Source organism: Dermacentor variabilis, chromosome 4 (genome assembly GCF_050947875.1).
Source record: "Dermacentor variabilis isolate Ectoservices chromosome 4, ASM5094787v1, whole genome shotgun sequence".
Classification (NCBI taxonomy): domain Eukaryota; kingdom Metazoa; phylum Arthropoda; class Arachnida; order Ixodida; family Ixodidae; genus Dermacentor; species Dermacentor variabilis.
Window position 1 is genome coordinate 84811595 of NC_134571.1, and position 22265 is coordinate 84833859.

Consider the following 22265-nt stretch of genomic DNA (forward strand, 5'->3'; position numbering starts at 1 on the left):
TTGACTAGCGGAGGCTGGAGGCGTACCATGATGCTTACTCCTAGTTCTTCCTTCCTCCGTGATTACTTCAAGCGACTTACTTTTTAGAGTTCCGCGCATTGCCGGCAAGCGTAAAAAATCACAGACATTGAGCTGCATGTAAACTGGACCCTTTCATTACCTAATATAGATTCATTTCAGTTCAGTGCACAAAGGGCTCCTTCATGCGACAAATTCTATGTGGAACTATGCATGTTTGACGGGAAATTCGTCGTGTCGTCCTCTCTCAACGCTAGCCTAAAGGGATAACTTTTTTTTTACCTTTCGCAGAACGTCTGCAGCCAAGCGTTGATTTGCGCGTGTGTCTCGTGCCAATAACTCGGCTCTTCTTACGAAACGAGAAAAGGTGAAAGAAGAACGCGACGCGACTAACTTTACACTAAACTAGATTTAATTACTCTTTAATAAAAAAAAAGGACTCTCATCGATAGTACTTCGTGATTCGTGACTGAAGGGGATACGTATAACGAACAAAGCAGCACCTTCCACAAGGGGCGCACATATTCGTACCGTCAAAGTGAAGCAACGAATCAGGAAGTGTTTAGGGATAATTAAAATGCATTCGAGCCAATCTGCTGATGTTTCTGCACTTGAAATTCTAAAAAATCTTGTTATCAATTTTCTTCCTAACACTTTCTTTTCCTTTTACTTAAGCGGAGACCTGGCTCCCCATACAAGAGTACTAAATAATCACAGCTGTGCTCTCCAAATAATTTAATCGTGAAGACGAGAACCATTTTTTAAGTTAGCTTCATAAGTGAGCCATTTTGTTTTTGTATGGGCCACATTTTAATAAATTCGTTTTCAAGGCTTCATAAATACTGCACGTTCTTAACATCAAGCACGTGCATTATTAAGAAATTTTAAACGGAGGAACTGTGTTTTTTACACGTGCATGTATAATACTCGAGCAAGCTTAAACGCGGATGTCGCTTGTAACGTGACATCTGCCATCCGGCGGATCACTTCGGCATTATATGAATTTTTTTGTACATCTACATCTCAGGTACACAATACCACAATTTTGAATATAAATCTATGTGGATGTGTTGGGATCATGGACTTTGCTGAAGAGTTACGTGCGCCAAGTTTTTCCCACCGCCTTTCGCAGGGAATGAACGCTGCACAAATAAAGCATTCTGAGATTTTTGAAACGTTTCTTGCAGTGCTAATCTTGCGCAAATAAAGCTTGTTACTCTGGACGTGCTCTGTTTGCCATTTTGAGTGGTACCTAGTTTAGAGTGTTAAATCTCCAATTACGTCTATCCTGCTGAGACAGGATAGAGGTAATTCAAGATTTTGGGGGGAAGCCTTTGTCCCCTGGGGCATTGTATAATAATATATGATCCCCACGATGATGGAGATGATGACGATAATCACCGTCATGATGAAAAGAATGATTATGATGACTCATCATCGTCGTTGCACGTACTCACGGTGATTTATTTATTGATGTCCTGGTACAAAAGCGGTTACATGAAAAAAGTGCTACTACACCTCTTTCGGCGCCAATAACTAAACAATTGGGCATTAAAGGTTAACATTTACGACAGGGATCTGTCTGGCTGCGTGGGAAATACTAGCAGCGAGGACTGCTGCAGCTGAGGTTAAGAAGTTGCCGCCGTTTCAGGACTGGCGCTGTCCCTTCTTCAGGGGGTGACTGAAGCGGCCGAAGAAACAACGCTCTTTAAACTTCTGTTTTCCTTGGGTTGTGTTTCCTCCTCTCCATAACATCACGAAGGAAGGAAGGAAGGAAGGAAGGAAGGAAGGAAGGAAGGAAGGAAGGAAGGAAGGAAGGAAGGAAGGAAGGAAGGAAGGAAGGAAGGAAAAAGTGGAGAAAGAAAGGCAGGGAGGTTAACCAGTTTAGCTTAACCGGTTTGCTACCCTACACATGGGATAGGGATGGGGGCGATGAAAGATGGGGAAGGCCGTGGGCGTACACAGGAGAAGGCGTCACCAACGCTGTTTCTTCGGCCGCTTCAGTCACCACCTGAAGTAGGCACCAAGCCGGTCCCGAAACGTCAGGAACTTGTTGACCATGGCTGCAGGAGCAGTTTTCGCTTCTAAATTATTGAGCGTGCAGACAGAGAAAAAGGTCTCAATTCGATTATCAGCTGCTAGACAGTACGCTGACGCTGCTGATGCGGAGCCATTGCTGAGGAATAACTTGCTCTCTTTAACAATTTGTAGCATTTTTCGACCACTGGAACCGGATGCTTGTTGCTAGGAAGATTGTTTGAAGTATGAAACGTCAAGTCGGCAGCCATTTGTAATTACATTGCTGTTATCCTCAGCAGCATGAATCCACTGCTCGTATAGCTAATTTACGCCTATCATTACGTGGCTACGAGAATCGTCCAGGAGCGCTGACTGTTGCGCTAACCCGCCGTGGTTGCGTAGTGGCTATATCGAATCCTGACCTCGGCGGCCGAATTTTGATTGGGGCGAAATGCGAAAACACTTGTGTACTTAGATTTAGGTGCGCCTTAGAGAACCCCAGGTGGTCCAAATTTCCGGAGTCTTCCACTGCGGCGTGCCTCATGATCGGATCGTGGTTTTGGCACGTAAAACCCCATAATTCAACTTATTTTTTAACTGTTGGGCTTATAGCTTGCCTTGCATACAAAGTATGGTGGCTTAACGCAAAGTACTGTTTATTCATAGCAACCCCCGATATATGTACTATTTGGTGCACATGACCACCGTGTCACGTCGTAGCATCATCGGGTGAAGAAACCGGGACATAAAGTTCGTGCATGCCACAGTGCGGATTGCATAAAATCGTACTCGGAAGAGTGCGGGCTTATGGAAGCTTCGCTGATACAAATAGCAGCATTCTTCATGATGAAACTGCGAACTTACGTCAGGGTTTATTCTCTCTGCGATGCGATGACGTGACTGCGGACATAGACACCAAATAGCCATGCATATATCGGGAAAATTGTTTGTACACGCAAACTGTCTACTTACAGATTAGGCCTGTGAATAAACAATAGATGGTAGCGCCTGTCCTTGTCTGTTTTGTTGCTTTTTGTATAGCAGCAACAGGCGATGGTTACCGATTTGAAGGATCAGCTGCACCCGGAAGCTACCTGTATGGAATGCTGTATTACCAAAGAAACTATATATAGAAGCTATCTTCAGGTCTGTTTCAAATTTCAATGTGACCTATCTTGCACACCGGACATTCCAGCAGAGTGTGCCTCCAGAGCGATTGTATATATGGCCATCTGCGCAATCCTTCTGAAAAAGAAAGTTGAGTGACACGTATACATTTACATTCTATTTTATTTAAAAGACAATAACCACATCAGAGAGTCACCAAAATGCTTAGTTATGATTTTTAACAAGGATTGGTTTGATCGCGTACTTTAATGAGAAGGATGCACTTTAGCCCTTGAAGCCTCGACCTTAAATGCGATATAATTTCTTTGGCTACCTCCCAAGCAACATTTCGTCGTCTCGCACCGATAAACGAAATTATGCAAAGAGAGAAGTGGATAGTTCAAAGCTTCGCCTCAAAGGTTTAAAAGATGCATTGTTGTCATTGGTAATTGTGATAGTTTGACCCTTCATGACCTTCAGAAAAATAATTTGGAAGAAGCTTAAGCTTCGCGTTTAAGAGTGGAACGCAATAGCATTCAAGTACTACTGCATCTCACGCATTCCGAAAACAGCAGCTTATGTAACCGTAATGCTTACCGGGAAACACTGGCGGCGAACGCTATGCACAAAGGGAAGCTTTCTAGTAGAAATGCGGCCTCCTGCGTGGGCCGATCCCGGAGGGAGTGCGCAGCCACGCCAAAAAGAAAAACAACACAATTTTTCAGGTTTCTGTTATTGTTTCGCACTTTAAATATTTAACTATGGGAAGATTTAACATAAAAGGCATGCGCTGTCGGTGTTTTGTTTCATGACATTTGTTTGTGGGCTGTCATTCTCAAAATTTAGAGGAATAACTTTGTCAAGAATGTAAGACAAAGTCTGAGCAATATTAACGATAGAATAGTGTGGCAATATATAACTCGCAAATATACCGCATGTCATATAGCAAGGTGTGGCATATACATATACCTAAATAGATACGGAAATTTTCGCTCACGGACAACTCCACCGACGCCGACACTGACACCAGATTTTCTGCTACACGAGGCCCTTAGCACTATCGCGTTAAAGCCTCATGACCCATTCGGGGGTCAGAACTTCCAGTTTGAGAAAATGCTCCGAAGTAACTTCAGGCGATTTCGTTTCTTAAATCCGGAGATTGGAACCCCAGAACGTCTTTTCATTGTAACCTTCAGCATTCAAGGTGCCGAAGAAATTCGCATTAGGTTTAGAACCCTCTACTAGGTCTCGACTGTCGGCTAAGCCTGGAATTCGTGGAGCGAAGTTTTACAATTAAGAGGCGGCAACATTTACGCGCCGCACCACCGTATATTCATTGCACTATACAGTGAAAATAAAGAGAATATGACAAACCGGGGCTGATCATTCAGTCCGCACCTTAGAAGCACACTTTATTTTGCGATTGCAGTCGACAACTGCCACGCGCATTGCTTTCGAGGATGAAGGACTGATCCTATGCATTGCTGAGCTCATTTATGCGTCCTCCACGGGCAAACTTAATTTCAACAGACACACCCTACAACAACGAAGGATTCGCTCTAAGCGGTCTAAGGAGAGATTCAAATAGAAGCGATTAAACTTGCACTAACCATAGGGGTTAAAACACAACATAAGAAACGAACACTTTCATTAAAGTGTGTAATTGCGACTGAAAGAGTACAAAGATACCCACCGCGAGGAATTGAAGAAATAATAAGCACTACAATAAACCGAGGCAATGCAAAGTTACTGTCAGTGACTATAAATGACAGCGGATATAAAAATTGACATATCCACTGTTATTGTCAAATGTTAGTTATTGTCAGTGATTATCATTTAACAGTGGATATGAAAATTGCCAGGGCCTTGTACGCTTCTGGATACACCTCCAAGACAGAAGTGCCTTTTCCTTAAAAGACGATAATCAAGACGACATGGCGTTGATCTCAAATTAGTTCTTTGTTGCCGATGAAGAAGGCCAGCTCGCAAGACCGTAAATGGCCGCACTCGCAGCGATGCAATGCTGCTCGATGTATCTGTTCAAAGAAGCTACCCGTGTATCTCACGTCTCACCTAAGCAGACGAGTCAAAGACTTTATTCCGCCGCGAGCACCGGTAAGTTTAACTGGAATAATAAGTGGAAGTCAACTCTGTGCCCCTGCCCCCCCCCTTTATATACCGTTGTCCCTAGAATTTCCTACAAAGCACTGATCTCAATCTAAAACGCTAGACTTGCAGTGAAATCTTAATAGCGTGTCTACTTCTGACTTTGAAAGGACGCTGGCGCAACGGGTTCAGGTTGGTGCGCATGAGCCCCAACCTGAACATATGATCTAGATAAGCGTGGCTAGCACTAGCCAGCGCTAAACAATAATATAACGAAGGTACCGCTGCAACTGGGAAGCAAACCAAGCAGAGAAAGATGTCGGTTATTTTGCTAGTGCAGTGCACATTCAGGGTCGTCATATTTTTTTTTAGATTCAGAGTAAAATTTGTGTACCAATATCTCATGATATTATTTCATATTCTTCGTAGTACCAATGACCCCGGTAGGTTTGTTCTGTGTGCTCCAGTATCGCCGTTGCCTGCGTTATCCGGTAAACAATGGTCGGTCCTGTTGGGGTTGCGTGACCCAGGACGCTAACACACAAGAGTTCCGACATCGAACCACGTAACTGGACAACCAGAGTTACAGCATGAATTTCTGCCACCCATGAAGTTTATAAGAAAAAATTTCCAGAGGGGACTCTGGTGCTTCGATCGTTCAGTTACCATGGGAACGATGGGTATATATCCCTGCGCTGGAGATTTGAAGGAAGCGTGGCGTCTCCTGCAGGCGCGAGGCGCTGAATCGAGTCGTACGCGGAGTCTGACTGGTCTGACTCCCTGCCTCAGTTGGCTGCGTATAGCTATCGAACACGAAGCCCCTATTTCACTTGCCCCTGGCGGGTATTGCGTGTTTATTGCGTCTGTAGCACTTAGAAGGCGAGCTAACAACTTGTCTCCTTGGTTAGAGGCGCCGCAAGACCGTCCTCGAACGTTTAATCGCCTCATTCGCCAGACCCGCGTAGAAAGCGAAAGACGAACGCTGCTGCGACGCGCCCTGCGACACAATTGACGCCGTCATTGACGCTACTGTTACGCCATGAACTGCCACGAACAGGAAGGACTGCATCAGGAGGTTCGATTGTACCACTCTCCGTCAATTTCGTGCGAGGCGGATGGGCGACAACATCGTGATGTCGGCCGTTCAACGCACGGCGAAAGCGAAACTACGTGTATGGTTGGCGACGGCCGATCGCATTAGAGACGGAGCAGCGCCGTGACAGTTGTCGACAAAATGAGCCGCAGCCTTCGTCAATTAAATGGCTACGCTGTGTACTACACTTTTGCAGTGTAAAGGTAGTAAGAAACACACACCGAAACGGCGATTATGCACCGTTTCCTGATATTGTTGAAGGCAAAGTTTAGTTATCAAAGCTACGTTTATGATCTTGAAACCCCCTTCACCAATAATCCTCGCCTGCCGTCAGAAGTTCTTGCACTTGCACGGGCTGAAGCAACCGTCGGATATCTTCCGAGTCTCAGCGCAGTATTTCTAAAGCCAGTGATGCGCTGAAACAAAACAAAAAATCTGTTTCCTGACAGAACTCGCTCCATCTTGATCTCAAGCATCCTCAATCTTTTCTTTCTTTCTTCTTCCTTTCTTTTTGATACTGACTTCGAAGTACTGATGTGACAATAGAAATGACGGATGGCTCAATGTGTATAAAATTGCTTTCACTGATGGCTGCGATACCGTGCTGAAAGCTCCGCCGAGGGTTGCTTTATATTTTTTATTTGGGCAAGGCCGCCTTTGTTTGGTGTTGCATACGGCCTAGGTTGTCGTGGCTAAGAACTAGCTAGCGCCAAATAGTAATAACAAAGGTACCACTGCAACTGTAGAACAAACCAAGGAGAGAAAAGGAGTTATCGGTTATTTCGACAGTGCAGTGCGCAGTCAGGTTCAGTCTTTCAGTGCGTTATCTCTTCAATTTTTTTTTAGATTCAGACTAACATTTGTCTATCACAATATCGCGTCCGAAATCCAGATTCGGCGGAAATCTGTCTGGTCAGGAAACTTCTTGACCAAAAATATCGAGCGCCGACCAATCGCTGAAAACGAAAGACGTTTCGGCCCTGCTACGGGGGTCTTGTTCACAGCGAACAATGTCTCAGTTCAAAATTCCCGGCATCAAAGAAGTTGACCTTCAATGAACGTGTGGTAGAAATTGCTGACACTGTTTAGGAAGTGTAATGGTTGCCCCACCTTGTAGACACCTGGACAATGTGACACGCCATAATCCACAGTTAGGCGAATTCTGCAGCAGGCGGTAAATGTGGCACTTTTCAATGCTGCGTTTTTAATAAAATCAAATTATCGGAACACTGCATAAATCGGGACCTTCGCCAAGTTCAGTGGCCAAAGGAAAAACGAAGTAACTGCTTCTTAAAAACTTCTCCAAGTTTCCTCGGTGACGTATACTATAGTGCAAACATAAAGGTTCCAGCAAAAGTTAACTGCTTGTTGGCTTTAAACCACGACGTCCGACCAGTGGGGTGGTACAAATTTCTCTATCATGTAAATATGCTTAAGAAGCACTCACCTTTACGACTGATCCGCATCGCCTGTACCATGTAATCAAGTATACTTGATGACACATGAAACTGGTACCAGTATTTCCGAAGTGTTAAACATTTAGTGGTTGGTACATCTATTAGTCAGTTCTTTTTTATTTCCTTTCTTCGTGAAGGAAGTATCTCGTTTGGTAGAGTAATAACCGTACAGAAAATAAACGCCACTTCTTTAATAGTGTGTGCTAACTATAACGCTTACAAGTCGTTCCCTTCAGAGACCTTTGATGAAAAACAACGCGTTGACTAACCAGCAACTACTCCTATTTACGTTCCGTCACTGTACTTACCTTGACACTTTAACCAACAGTCTTCATGCTGATGACCAAGTAATACAACTATTGCGTAGTTTCGTTGGCGGTTGTGATACAGGATGAAGTGCTTTATTACAATTTTTGCATAAGCGCTTATTTACATAGCCAGGTGTTGCAAGTCGATGAGCTTTTATGTTGTTACAAAAGAGGAGGACGTCGTTTAGTTTTCCGTGGGCAAATAGGGGGAAGAAGTTGACATATATGCATTTTACAGAATCAGTAACTTTCTATGTTAGTGCAACTATAAGAGGCATTTCTTCAAGGAGTTTATTTCGCCTTATATCTCTGCCACACCCAGAGTAACCTTCTGTCGCGTAAAATTGGGCGACATTCTCAATTCAAAACAAGCCTTAAAATTTTTAAATTTGGTGTGCTGTCAACGACAGAAACGCAAATAAAATGTCGTGGCTTGCTTATTTCCCCACCTTGAATTTTTTCTTTTTTCATATACTGCAGTGTCTACGACATGCTGGGTATTTCGGGTTAAGGTTGAAATGAATGTTCGAGAGCAAAGGGAGAAGGGAGAACAGGAAATTATATGCTTCACACACAGCTAGAATTGCAAATACTTGCCTACAGTTCCACCGCACGAATTTATTGAGAGCAATAATATGCGACGTCCCGGAAGAGAAAGAAACGACAACGCTGTGTTGTGGAGCCTTCGTCAAATGTTTTGGAACAACTCCATGTGTGACCGGACATGGCGTTCAGGGGCACACAGGTATCACCATTTGAACTCGCTCTGAAGACCCACATAATGAAATGTACTGCGCTTCTCGTTCTAGTACTGAGCTTCGCTGTGCCAAGTCCATTACAGAAGCCTTGCAACGGAGCTAGAGCTCGCGTCACACGCGCAATGGCTTCAAAATTTTGTTGACAGAGGCTGCGCTTATAGGGACTTTACCCACCAAGAAAGAGAACGACGCTGCCCTGTGGCCAACTGCAGCCAACTGGCAACTGCCGCCGAGTGCGTTGATGCGGTACCGCGGCCCTCACGCAGGCACACCTAGACGGCTCTTCAGTTCTCAAGGTCGCACTAGAACACAGTCTGACCCAGAAATCATATTTTTTCTTATTCGTCATTCATGAGTTTTGTGTGGTCCCTGAAACACGCAGAAACGAGCTTCAATACATGACGTACGCACGCACGTCATGCAAGTAGAGCCTAGCGGGCTTCTGTTAAGGTGCGTTTTCTTTTTTTTTTCGGGCTTATTTAGTAGAAGTCAAACTAAACTTGCTCACGAAAGCGTCCTCAAGAGTATGAACGAAAAGCGATGCTTGAATGAAAAAGAAAAAGTCACATATAAATACGTTTCGTTCTTTATAAAGTACCTCTGTACACCATGTGCATACCCGAAAGAAGTGCAAAAAAGTGAATGCCTTGCATTGCAAGCATAAAGTTTCAATAACGATTCGTTTTATGTGCGATGCATGAAAGTTGGGTGGAAACTCCTCTCGGAGTCCTTACGGTGGCGTTGTCTCATTCCTTTGAACAATTATATTAATTGTGCGCGATAAACTTCCGCTGAGATTGTGATTACTCTCAATAAAGTCTGCCACAGACAGTATGAAGCCCGTGACCTCTGTGCTGCTATCGACCGTCTGTGACGCAGCGCTGAGAATTGCATTATGTCGGTGACTCTAATGAACATTAACTATTGGCTGTCTCTCCTTGTCTAAATATTTTCCTCCCCTTTCCCCCATGGTATCGTAGCTGAGTGGATTCACTCCTACTAAGTCCTTGTTAATCTCCCTGCCTTTCAGTCCTGCTTTTTTTTTTTGTATCTCGCTAGACTTTAAGAACAATGGAGCGCTGGCAGCTCCTTTATGGGAGAGAGAAAGTGCTTGTTCCATATTGAACTCCATTTTAGATCATCCTCGTGCACCTCGGTAAAGCACGTTAGTTTACTCCACTTCTATCCGGTCACAGGAAATGTACTCCTGTGGTCACTCGAGTGCGACAGCTCTCGGACAAGAATCTACTCGCACCCCCACCCTCATTCAAAAAGAAAAAAAAGAAGAAAGTTCGGACGACTTCTTTCGTTCTTAGAATGCCAGTATGATACAAACGAGCTGCTAGTTTTAGTCTTATTCTGTGGTGTCGTCCTCCCGTACCTCTTGGCTACAAAGAAGCTGTCCCAAGGCTAAAGCTGAGATGCCACAGAGACGTGCATTTGACCCGGGTGTGAACATGGCAGTCCCTTGGCGACGGTTTCATATACCAGCGTGATATCACAATGAGTAGTTTTATATTGTGCGTAGCACGGGTCGATTCGATGGTCAACCAGAAACTCAACTACTTTTTGCAGATATAATGAACGCTAATAAATTCGTGGGCAATGCACGCTAGGTTCTTTCTTTTTCTTGATAAAAAGAAAACTGTATTTTTTAGAAATTCCTCATTGACTAGTACTCACTGCTCATTTTAGCTGGCGCTTAGCCACATCCTTTGTTTTTTGCAACGTCACGAATTCAGCAGGCATGAGGACAACCCTTTCATCCCGTATACACTGACATGGCAGAAGGTAAACTTTCGTGCTCGTCGCAATTGGCGCATTAAAGAAATGAAATGGCTTCGAAACGGCTGCAAGGTCGGGGGAGGAAAAGACAGAAACCCTATACATCGTGCAGAATGATTGTTCGTGCAAATACTCAGGTCCTGTAGTGCCGAACGCCCAATAATCTCAGATTTTGCATGTAGTCTGTGGTAATGAACATAGCAAATAGGGATACGGTAGAAGGCTCGCGGGTACAATTCGTCTCTTCCTTTACACCTAGAGTGTTTTGAAAAAGCGCGCTGGCTGAGCAAGCGTATATACCATGGGCAATATGTATAACTTCCCTTCTTTTTCTGATGACGTCTGTGGATGTTTGGCCTTCACACTCGAAATGTGACCACCGTATGTCGCTCCAATTTCCGCAGGTATATCTACAAAGCGAAGCGTCAGTGAAAGATCGGCGCACACAATTCGCACATCGTGATTCGCGATGAAATACAATAAACAGGTACATATAAGCCTTATTTAGGAGTACCATTTTGTCAGTGGCAAGGGCCGCTTGCACCAATCAGTGGCCGATCGTCACTTATGAACGCACCTTCGATTTCGATCCTGTCGGTGGCTATCGACCAAACTTGTGACACCCTGCAAACAAACGGTTCATCACCACCATGCACTTCTGGGCGTGTCCGCGCGAGATGTAGCCACCCGAGGCGAAAATTCGGACTTGGCCGGAGATGAAGGCCGCGAACTCGTGGTCTGGAGCGAGATGACGATCGGTATAACAGCGCCTGCGCTGCCCATCGTCTTGGCCGGCACCGAGAAAGCCCTTGTCTTGACGCCTGGCTGCCACGCGCTCTGGGAGCCACCTTGCTGCTGCTGTTGCGGCCAGATGACCTGTACGGAAGCCCCTCCAGCGCCACCACTTCCGCCGCCGCCTTGCTGCTGCCACTGTCCCTGCTGCGACGACACGGCTTGCTGCGTCACGGACCTCACGATGGGTATCGGCACGTAGATGAGCTTCACTTGGGTCCTCGGCAGCGATGGTTCAGGAGGCGGCGGCTGCTGTGGTTGTTGCGAATGCTGTTGCTGATTAGACTGCTGCTGATTTTGCTGCTGTTGGTGCGGTTGATGAGGATGGTTGTTATTGTTATTGTTGTTGTGGTGGTTCTGGTTCTGCTGGTACTGCCAGGGAGCACCGCCCATGGGAGCAGTGTTCTGCCACGGGTTGGGCGGGTGCTGAACGGAAGGGCTTGGCAGGGAAGTGAAAGTGGCGACATGACCCTGTTGCTGGGTGGACCACGGGAGCGAGATATCTCCGGGCGGGCCACCGTGGTTTTGATTGTGGTTTTGATGGTAATTTTGATGGTGGTTTTGATGGTGGTTTTGAGACTGCTGTTGGTGCTGCTGCATTTGCCAAGGGAATGCGACACTGTTGGTTTGCCAAGGAGCGTTGCCTCCTTGCCATGAGCCAGGTCCCGGACCTTGGAGGTGAACCGTGGTGATGTCGTTCACTCCGCCTCCGTTGCCGCCACCACCTCCACCTCCGCCGTGATTATTCCACGGAGCGGAAGAATGGAACAGCATCCTCACTGGATTGAAGTTTTGCTGCTGCTGCTGTTGCTGCTGCTGCTGCATCGGAGAGGAGTGCCACTGCTGCGGCCAGGGCGCCACGGCGGACACTTGCTGCGGCCCTGATGGCGCGATGGACACCAGGTTCTCCGTGGCGAACGGCTCGTGGGTCACCCAGGCGAAGTCATCCGCACTCACCAGGCAGCATGCGCAGATGAACCCAAGAAGAGAGACGCTCTTCTATTGTGTGAACACAAAACAAAAACGCAGTGCACGGCGATGCTTAGGAAAAAAGAGACCAGTGAAAAGAACAGCGACAAAGCTACACAGTAGAAGAGTGTCTTATTTGAAGTGTTATTCTTGTCTTGTTCTATCGCTTTTTTTTTTCATGAGTTCACACAAGAACGTTTTGTTCACGTCTTCACCTTCAGAATAGCGAGTGCCGTCGCGCGGCGTGCACCACAAGGAAAATAGTTAATTTAGAGTAGGTTTGTTACACAAGGTGACTTGTGCTTATGGAACCGTGCGACGTATTGCCAACGGCTGCACAATGACGTCGTAAGAATTTCTGTTTTTCTTTTTTTGTTTTCATTGGCATCGGTACGCTAGTCAAACGTTAATTAAGCTTTGGCGAACACGTTAAACGCGCATGGAACTATGTTAAAAAATAATAAATTGTCTTCACTCCTGTGTATAACTTATGTTGATGGAAAATGATGTTACTGTGTAACTGTGCACCTTAATTAAGGCTGCTGGCATCATTACGACTCACATGCTTTCACTCGCAGTCTGCGATCTATTACTAACAGTATTTAGCATATCAAAAAAAAGGGCGCTAAGCATAATTTCATGTAAAACATGCGGATCTCGTTCAATATAAATATTGTTTCGTGTTGCGAACTCGGTCTGACTGGTTGTAGAAACCGCATTTCTACACAGATAGGCTGAGTAACTCGAAAATATGCCGCCAGTATTATCCCTCGGGCTTTCGTCAGATGCTGGAAGGTAAAGGTGCGACTCTGTGACGGTCCCGTGGAACTTAGAGACAGTTCATTTATCAACATAAGCTGACTATATCGTTGTTCAGTCTTCTGCTGTGACCCGTCTTTAAGTGCGCGTAAGGATTCAGTGGGCAGCCATCCTAACACGTTCCTTTCTCCGCAGACAAGACTTTCGACTTCCTGGTCATCATGACTGGATGTAGGGGCGTAGACCTGTACGACCTTCAATTTGTACCTCTTATTAAGTTTCACAACAAGACCTGCCACCCTCTCGTTAATGCTATAGAATTCCTGTATGTTACCAGCTATATCCTTATTAATCAGGAATCCGACTCCTGGTTCTCGTCCCTCCGATAAGCCCCGGTAGAACAGTACGTGCCCGCTTTTTAGCACTGTATATGGTTCTTTTGTCCTCCTAACCTTACTGAGCCCTATTATATCCCATTTACTACCCTCTAATTCATCCCATAACACTGCTAGACTCGCCTCACTAGATAACGTTCTAACGTTAAACGTTGCCAGGTTCAGGTTCCAATGGCGGCCTGTCCGGAGCTATACGCGCTATACGCGGACATTACTACAGCTTATGAAACCTACCGGCCTCAGTGATAGACTGTTGCCGTGATGAAGAATCCCTCGTGATCGCAGTGCTACTGCTTCCCCTTTTCTCCTCTCTTTCTCTTCATCCCTTAGCCCCCTTCCCCTACGTAGGGTAACAAACAGGACGCGCGCGTGGCGGAGTCCTTCCCTTTCATTTTTCCCTTCTCTCCTCGTTCAACGTGGCATCACTGTGCATCCGTGGACCACCGTTTCATAAACAGCGGCTTAACGATGATGCTGTAGCGCATCACATTCACATTTTTGTTCACGCCGTAAACGTACTCATAACCTCCGCCGTCTCTCTCTCTCTCTCTCTCTTTCAATGTTCTTTTGTTTACTTTTTTGTCGCCGCGGTGTGTATATACGTTCCAAATTCTCCACTTGCACGCCTCCAGCCGAAGTTTGCGAACCTCCCTCACCAAGAGTGGGGAAGGTTCCGCACGCAGCTATAAGCTTGCGTCGTTTCCTCATAAAAGTACTGGAAATGGCAGCGGTTAAAGAGGCACCACCCTCTGGCGTGACAGGCTAGCGCATAGGCAGGCATACCATGTTAACGGGGTCTGACAGCAGCGACACTTATTTAGAAGTTACTTAGGCTTGGGCTGAACTAGGCGCGTGGAAGCTTCGACCGTGACGCCACGAGAGACGGAACTAGGTAAACTCAGCAAATGTCAATATCGCGTTACGGGGCTTTTCTTTTTTCTTCTTTTTTTTCTTATCATGGAAGAAAAATCAAGAACGCGAGGATGGTCTTTTGGTGTCGATTGTACCTGTGTGCACGTTGGTTCGGGTGAAACCATCAATTTCGGGCGCTATAACGTAAAGTTATTCTAAACTTTTCAATTCCAATTCTGCAATCAGCCCTCCGCTATTGGTCAAAAACTTTTTGGACCACCCCTCACTTCACCTGTCGGTCACGCAACGTCATGAAAACCACGATAGCTCCCTTACTGATATCACGTGTACAGACTGATTATGCATTATTTGACCAAATAAAACAAAAGTAGTTATTTCTGATTCGACACCTCTTCGCCATTAGCCCTCGGCTATTGGTCAAAAGTTTTCGGGATGCACCCACTTCACCTGGCTGTCACGCGACATCACAAAACCTCAAAAATTCACCGCGTCAAAGTGACGTGTACGCATTAAAGATGCATTAATATGCTGAAAAAGAAAAGTGAAATTTCTTCTGAATAGCCGCAGGTTGCCCCGTTCCGAAAGAATAAAAGATGGCTGCCGCCGATCGCTCAGCTACTGGCTACTCGCATCTGCCGGAAAGCATGGGCTTATTTGCGTATAATAAAACTTTCTGCGTGGCCGTGTAACATTTTTGAGCACTTGCGGCACGTTTATGACCTCCTTCTGCCAATTATTCTTTGCTGAGGATCCGTTTTAGCGTGATCCTTAAGCTTCCGTTGCATGCCGCCGCGATTTCTGACCAGCCACCGCAAGCTAAGTAAAGGAAAGCAGACCGATCGCAGACCTCGGCACCACCCTTTTCATCCGGTTATCGATTTTCAGTGCAGTGGCTCCGCCTCATCGAATCCCTCTCCGCTTGAGCATGCTCCTCGCCTCTTGTGAGCCAATTATATAAGACAAGCCGCTCAGTGTAGGCAATGTTATTCGTTTTTTCAAGCAAGCAAAAGTGACCTCCCATGAACGAGGAGAGCGTTTGATTGGTCTGTTCAGACAACCGTGCGGGTCACCGCCCGATGCTTGCGTCGCCGGTTACGCAAATTTGACGCCAGGAGAGTGGAACAAAAACAAATTGGAATAGTTTTACGTTATAGGGAGGTAATCGTCAAACTTCCTATCTTCCGTTGACGCGTGGCCAACGGATTTCGCGCGCGTTTTTCCAAATAACTGTGAGCAGAATGCAGACGCGTACTATGAGGGGAGCCACTCGCAGACGCCAAATTGCACTCATTCAGGTGTGTGGACACGGAGCGCGTTTAGATTAACGTTTTTTTTTTTTTTTCTGTCAGCGCATTGAATATTAACGTTGCATGCGCATGCCCGCACGTACGCGAATACTTATTACACTCTTTTTTCTTTAAGAACTAAAACCCTAAATCAGCACAGAGCACATGAACAGGTTATAACGTAGTATTCCCGCGAGAACAGGGGACATTCGGGAGGAGGATGTCTCGGCTGCTCCTGAATTCCTTAGGCGATGTGGGCTTCATGTGGATGAGGTAAAGATCAGCAGATTTATTTCAGTGCTTCGGGTGAAGAATATGGGCACGGGGCGATGCGGCATATCGAGCCAGATTGCTCGGAAGCCGCTAGCTCGATACCGCATTTCAATACCGACGCCTCGTTTCGATGCGGCCGAAAGGCGAAATCACTCATTTAATAAGATTTAGGTGCACGTTGATCGCTAATGCCCCAAGCGTTAAAACCCTAAGTTGTCCAAATTCATCCGGAGTTCTCCACTACGGCGTGCCTCATAATCAGATCGTAGTTAGCACGTAAAACGCCAGAATTTGTTTCATTAATTATTAACTAATCGTAAGCTCCATGTACCTCTCCTGATGAAGCGGTCCTCTGGGTGCTCCCTTTCCTTTCTTTCTTTCCATCTCTTAACCATCTTCCCTATATACGTAGGATATCGAACCGGGCGCGTGAGGTTGACCTCTACACCTTTCGTTTCCCTATTCTCTCTCTTCTCGTATGGAAGTTAATTTCGCTGACACATCATTCGAGCCAGGGGCAATCTGAAACGGTGCGCTGATCACTGCCTAACATTGTAAGTTAAGAAAAATCGCTAATTACCTTTTATAATTGAATACTTCGGAGGGCATGTTACAAATGCGGAGTAGAAGTCTGCAAATATTTAAAGCACGTTCGCGTAGCTATGCGGAGACCATGGCACCTGCATCGAAATATTCGACAGCAAAATCGGCCACGATACACAATGGCGTTTTTAAAGCGTTCTTCTCCTTTGACTTCAGCAGTAAGCAAGGAAAGCTTTCTCTTTTCTTCTTTCTCTCTATCTGCTGTTTTTTGCTTGGATGAAGAGGGGGAAGAGGGCTAGAAGTTATTAACAGTAACACTCGCGCATTACGCGCATTAACAGATATTTCAATGCTTGTGCCGAACCAGAGATGCCTACCAAGTGTATAGATACGCGTCTGAACCGGCTTACTCCGTGAGTGAGGACTGTCCGCTAACCAAAGCAATTAATTTCACAACTGGTTAGTTAAACTCAGTTAGTTAAATTCACACCGAAACGCCCGCCGCGCGTACTGCATACGGGAGCACGCACGACGAGTACGACAAGGGCTGCCACCGTAGGCGGCCAGCGACTCGGGCTTCGAAGAGCTGGCACGCGGAAAAAAAAAAAAAAAAAAGACGCGGACGCGCGATATGGAAAGCGCGGAAAGCGAAAGGCGTGCGTCACGCGCAAGAGCGCGCGCCAGTTGCTGCAGCAGCAGCCTCTGCACTCCTATCTCGCATCGCACGGCCACCGCGCAATGCTTTTCCCTCTCGACGAGGCAAGAGTCGACAGTGCGTCTCCTCCGTCGCCCATTTAAGAGAATCTGCTCCCGAAACAAAAAAAAGAACGAAAGAATAGAAAGGAGGGCGGCGGGAGTGGACACGAGCGCGGTGACCTAGAGCGACGCTATGCGATTGTCGCGGCTGGGCGGGCGTCGAACGCGCCGCACTCTATCCGTTCCGTCGTGCGTAAGTGTGGCTCATTCTGTTCGTGCTGCTTTATAAAGCTGCCGCTCGGCCGCCGGTTTTAGCGCCGATTCGAGTTCTTACCCTGCGGTGCGCATTCAGTTGCGAGATGTGCGAGATTTCACTGGCTGGTCGAGATGAGACTCGACAGTCGATGTGACATATGCGCTATAGTGGTTGGGCAAGCGCGAAATTCAACTTCCTCCGAGTGGCGCAGCCCGAGAGTGGCAGGTTTCGCTTAGATCGTTGATTTCGGTTTACGTCGCCGGACGGCATGTGTGTGTTTGAACAATGAGGCGTGACGAAGCATAAGGCATTAGTAACGAACAGGCGACAATACACTGAAACTTCGATTCTTCTTCGTTCTCGCTAATCGGTGTCTTGAATGGTTTTTTTTTTCTCTCTCTCTCTTTTCTGTCGAAAGGTGGCGACAGCGTCGCCGCATTTCCGTGACGTCGCTCTCGTCAGATTTTCTATATACCGGGTTATCTAGATGAATGGAAACAGAATAATGAAACGTCTGCTGTGGTAGATATCGCTATTCTGCCACGTCAGCTGGATTACTTGAAGGGGTGGACACTTATTCATCGATTCACGGTGATTAATGTCCCATGCAAAGCAACTCTGGTACTGTGAGGGACGCCGCTGCGGAGGGCTCCAAAATAATTTCGATCACCTCAGGTTCTTTAACGTGCTGCTAAACGAGCAAGTACATGAGCGTGCGGCGCGACAGCCGGGAGTCGAAGCCACGACCTCGAGCGTGGTAGCAGAATGTTACGCCATAGCAGCTAGGCTACCGCGGCGGTTGAAGAGTTGAACGCCACTTGCAAGACAAATCGCAGAGTGAGATTAGCTGATCAACAAAATTTCAGAAAGTAACCTCGTAATTAATCGCTTCAAAGCACATGTCCTTATTGGGGGATTGAAGATCGGGCGGTAATGAAATATAATATTCATTTAGCACAAATTTTGTGCTCAGCGCCAGCTTGAAGAAATGCGACCCTCAATGTCTCCGGTGAAATGCACTGGCGTTCCAGCTAACACTCGCCGGCACTGTGTAAGATTGTGTGCCACTAAGTGTTAACAGGAACACCAATGCATTTCACTGGAAGCGTGGTTCTCGAAATTTGTGCTAAAGATAGCTTTTCTACTACATTATTTTGCATCATTAATATTTGGCTTCAATGTCGCACTTGGTACATGCTAATTACAAAGTTCATTAGTGAAAAATGGGTAATTAGATCGATAATCACTCTGGAATTTGTCTGGCAAGTAAAGTCCACCTGCTGAAGTAATGCATGCTGACGTGACAGAACCGCGGTATCTACCACGGATATTTCACGTCTGTTTTCCTTTAACTAGATAAACCGCCACATAGCTTTTATCAGCTCTAGTTTTCCTCATAATAGTTTGGTAAGTTACGCGCTGTCCCACGGTAAAGAATGAGAACTAAATCCCCCCCCTCAACGGAAAAGTTCTGCCACCCTACCAGAGTTGAAAAAATTAAGTTTTACGCATTTGGAGCATTCGCAATGTGAAAGAGCTCATTTGGGTAATTATTTTTCGTTACAGCGCAAACAATCCCGCATTTTTTCTAAACTGCCAAATGGGGGTCTCCTCCTTCTTTTTTTCCGGCTTTTCCAGCAAACCATCTTAATTATAGGTTCCCCGCTTTGCTACAAACACGCGCCTGCCAGAGGATACGTCTGCATATAGGTGGAGCTCGGTCAGTGACACCCGAACAACTAAATAGAGAAGAAGAAGAAGAAGACAAGGCAAAACAAGGCAAGGCCGCTGGCGACGTCGTTAAGAAATGCCTACTCGATGCAGAACTGATCGCGGAACGCAAACTGACGTCGAAAACGAGAGCATCGAGCGCGTTCATCCAAGACGGGTCAACGAAACGTGGCTGCGTTTTTTCCATCGCAACCAATGCGCTGAAGCCGCTTTTGTAGACGTACCGAGGGGGCAGCGTTGTCGAAGTGAACGCGCTGCGCAAGCTCCTAAAGCTGGATTGTCGAGATGCGGTGGGCAGCGCATACATTATTAACTGGCAAGGACGACTCGCAGTACTTGATCGTAGCGGGCGCCGTATACCCTTTCACCACGCTCTGCCCCGATCGGCTCGTAGAGGAAGCACGTGCCTGCCTGAAGTTGCCCGCGTTCAGTCCACGGTTCTGGCGACGGCGAACGGAGAGAAGAGCTTCGAGGTGTCCCGACGCCTTGCTCTGTTCTTAGGTGCGTCTTCAGCGACTTCATCGTTCGAAAAACGCAGCGGCGATGGTGATAAGGGCTAGCTGCCCTGCATCAAAAGTCTAAGTTCATAAAAGTTCGACCGCCGTTCCCGACTGCGTTGTTTAAGCAAAGGGCGAAGCGCGGAGCCGGCAAGCTGTGCGTTGACGGCCAAAATGAAGGCCGTCGTTGGCTAATCCTTTCAGCCATAGACGAACGCTTCGATTGAATTTGACAGTCCAGACTAATCCCAGGCACTAAAGCGCGTAAGGCAATAACTCGAAGAACACCGCTGTCGTTCAATTAAACCGGAAAAAAAAACGCTACGGCGTTGAAAGGCCGCAGTTTAGAAAGCTGCATCCTTTCGTTAAAACTGAGCAGCACAGATGTATAGAATCCACCGGGGCGTGCGCTCGATCTCATGCATTAATAGGCATTAAAATTACAGCAGTTCTCGCTGCTACTGCTCCAAAACACGATTTCCTCGTGCTTCAAATTGCCGATAGCGGCACCAACGCACCAGCTCAGTGCACCACGCGACAGCTTCGGCCGATGGAAAGTGAAGTGGCAGGCACACTTTCTCCAGACTCTGTACGCTGTGGTCTGTCGCAGTTATTGCCATCGCCAGGTTCAGTTTCCATCTTGCACCTCCGCATCGGTTTATCCCACCAGTACCACATTCAATAACAGCTGCGCGATATCACCGATCGCGGTTTAGTGTGGGACAAAGCGAGAAGAGTTGGAGGAGGAATTCTTATAACTGCCGAGGAAACTTTAACTGTCTCTCTCAGTGCGGACACCTGAACTATTCGGCCGCCTCAAAACGAGGAGCCATCCGTCTTCCAAGTTCATGTATGGGTGACCTTCCTTCCAAAGTATCGATCCCAGTTTGACGCTGTTTAGTTTCATTGATCTGACTATCGAGAGCCGGCGTATTCAGCGTAAGGGGATCGCTGGAAAGTAGGTGTGTGCGTGTGTTCGCGCGTGCGTGTGCGTGTGGGTGTGCATGCGCGCGCGCACACATCACGGAGACGGGAACCACGATCCACGGAGCTCACTCTCAAGCTCGGAGCCACTCTCGCCGTCGAACACTTTCCCCGCTCTGACAAACACGACGCCTCCCGAGAGTCGCGCGCGTGTCCACCGAAGACATATCCAGAGTGCGCGACGACGAATGCTGCGGTGAAGCAGAGCTCGCAGAGGCTGGCGGCGCTCATATACTCACGTGGCCCATGCTGGCGCGCGGCGCGCGGTGCGAGTCCGGAGCGAGGGGAGAAAGCCAGCCGGCTGCTTTGCCGCTTTTTGGGGGTGGCCGGGCGCGGACGACGCTCTTTATACGCGTCAGCCGCGCGCGGGCCGCTTCATCTGGGTCAGGGGCCCGGCTGCTCTACCCTTCCCCCGCCGCTGACGGCGACGACGGCGATCGCCGTCCCATTTCGGCCACTGGCTAGCCATCCCGCTCCTCCGGCGAGATCGCCCGCGCGAGCCGATCGCCTCGCGAGGCGTACACGCAGGTAGACTCTACGCGTATACGAACTACACCGAGTGCCCGAGTGTACCTGCGAGCAGACGCATCTGCCCCTTCCCGCCCGAGACTACCCCAACAACTACACCCATTGCTTTACCACCGAACAAATGTCTCTATTTAAAATAACATGGCGGGCGGGGTACCCCCACTCTGCAGAGATGCGCGTGCGTCCGAGAGTTACAACGGTTCAGCCCTGCACGCCCAACCGGGCAATGCTTTGTGACCCCCTGTAGATCCATTGCTGGATGTCTGCAGGGGAGAAAGCGCGGCGGTGCATCGGGACTCTAAGAGACTGAGCGCATGTATAAACCGCCTCTTGATGGCTCCTCTTGTTTGGTTGCGTGTGAGTTGTGTTTTTTTTTTTTTTTTTTTTGCGATTTGCGTCGTGAGTCTCGCTTCTTCTCATGTAAGACGCTCGGGTCCTTTTGGCTGAGAACCCCAGCGCTGAGATACGCCTCTGTTTGGGCAGACCGCTCGTTTAAGTTGTTCATTAGTGAGAAGGCCTTGTCTATTCCACAGGACCTTCGTGGAGCGGGGGAAAAAGAATAAAGGGATGGGGGATAAAGACAGTTGAGAGAATAAAAGTCTCAGAGAAGTGATACGACCGTGACGAAGTCAAGGCTACGTTCTAGCCAGCGAACGTCTATGCCAAAACTAAATAAAGAAAAGAAAATTGGCAAGGACGCCGAAGTACGCAGTTTCATTTTGACCATCACCCCTACGCGCTTTCAAACAGACTTTTCATTGTTCACCGAATCTCAGGAAGAAATTATTGTCACTAAAGCACGTTTCATTATTCTGCCTGCGTCTTTGTTGTCACATGCAGCACTACTTTCACATTTTGTCTAGCAGCGAAATATAGAAAATTAGGCAGACGATGGGGCCGAGCAATTAGGTGACATCCCTGAGCGAGTGGTATTAGGTTCCTGCCGCAGACATGACGTTCGTGTGCTTCAGTAAATTTCTTCCTTTTTTTTATTGAGGAAAAAGTGGGAAATTAAGCCTTGTAAATTCTTAT

At 47.1% G+C, this 22265-nt stretch overlaps 1 protein-coding gene across 1 annotated transcript; it reads right to left on the minus strand.

Annotated features, from left to right (window-relative positions):
- Positions 1–10165: 10165 nt before the first annotated feature.
- LOC142579458 (uncharacterized) lies at positions 10166–12565 on the minus strand. Its single transcript, XM_075689646.1, has one exon. The coding sequence runs from the start codon at positions 12266–12268 to the stop codon at positions 11294–11296; it is 975 nt and encodes a 324-aa protein (XP_075545761.1). The 5' UTR covers positions 12269–12565; the 3' UTR covers positions 10166–11293.
- Positions 12566–22265: the final 9700 nt, after the last annotated feature.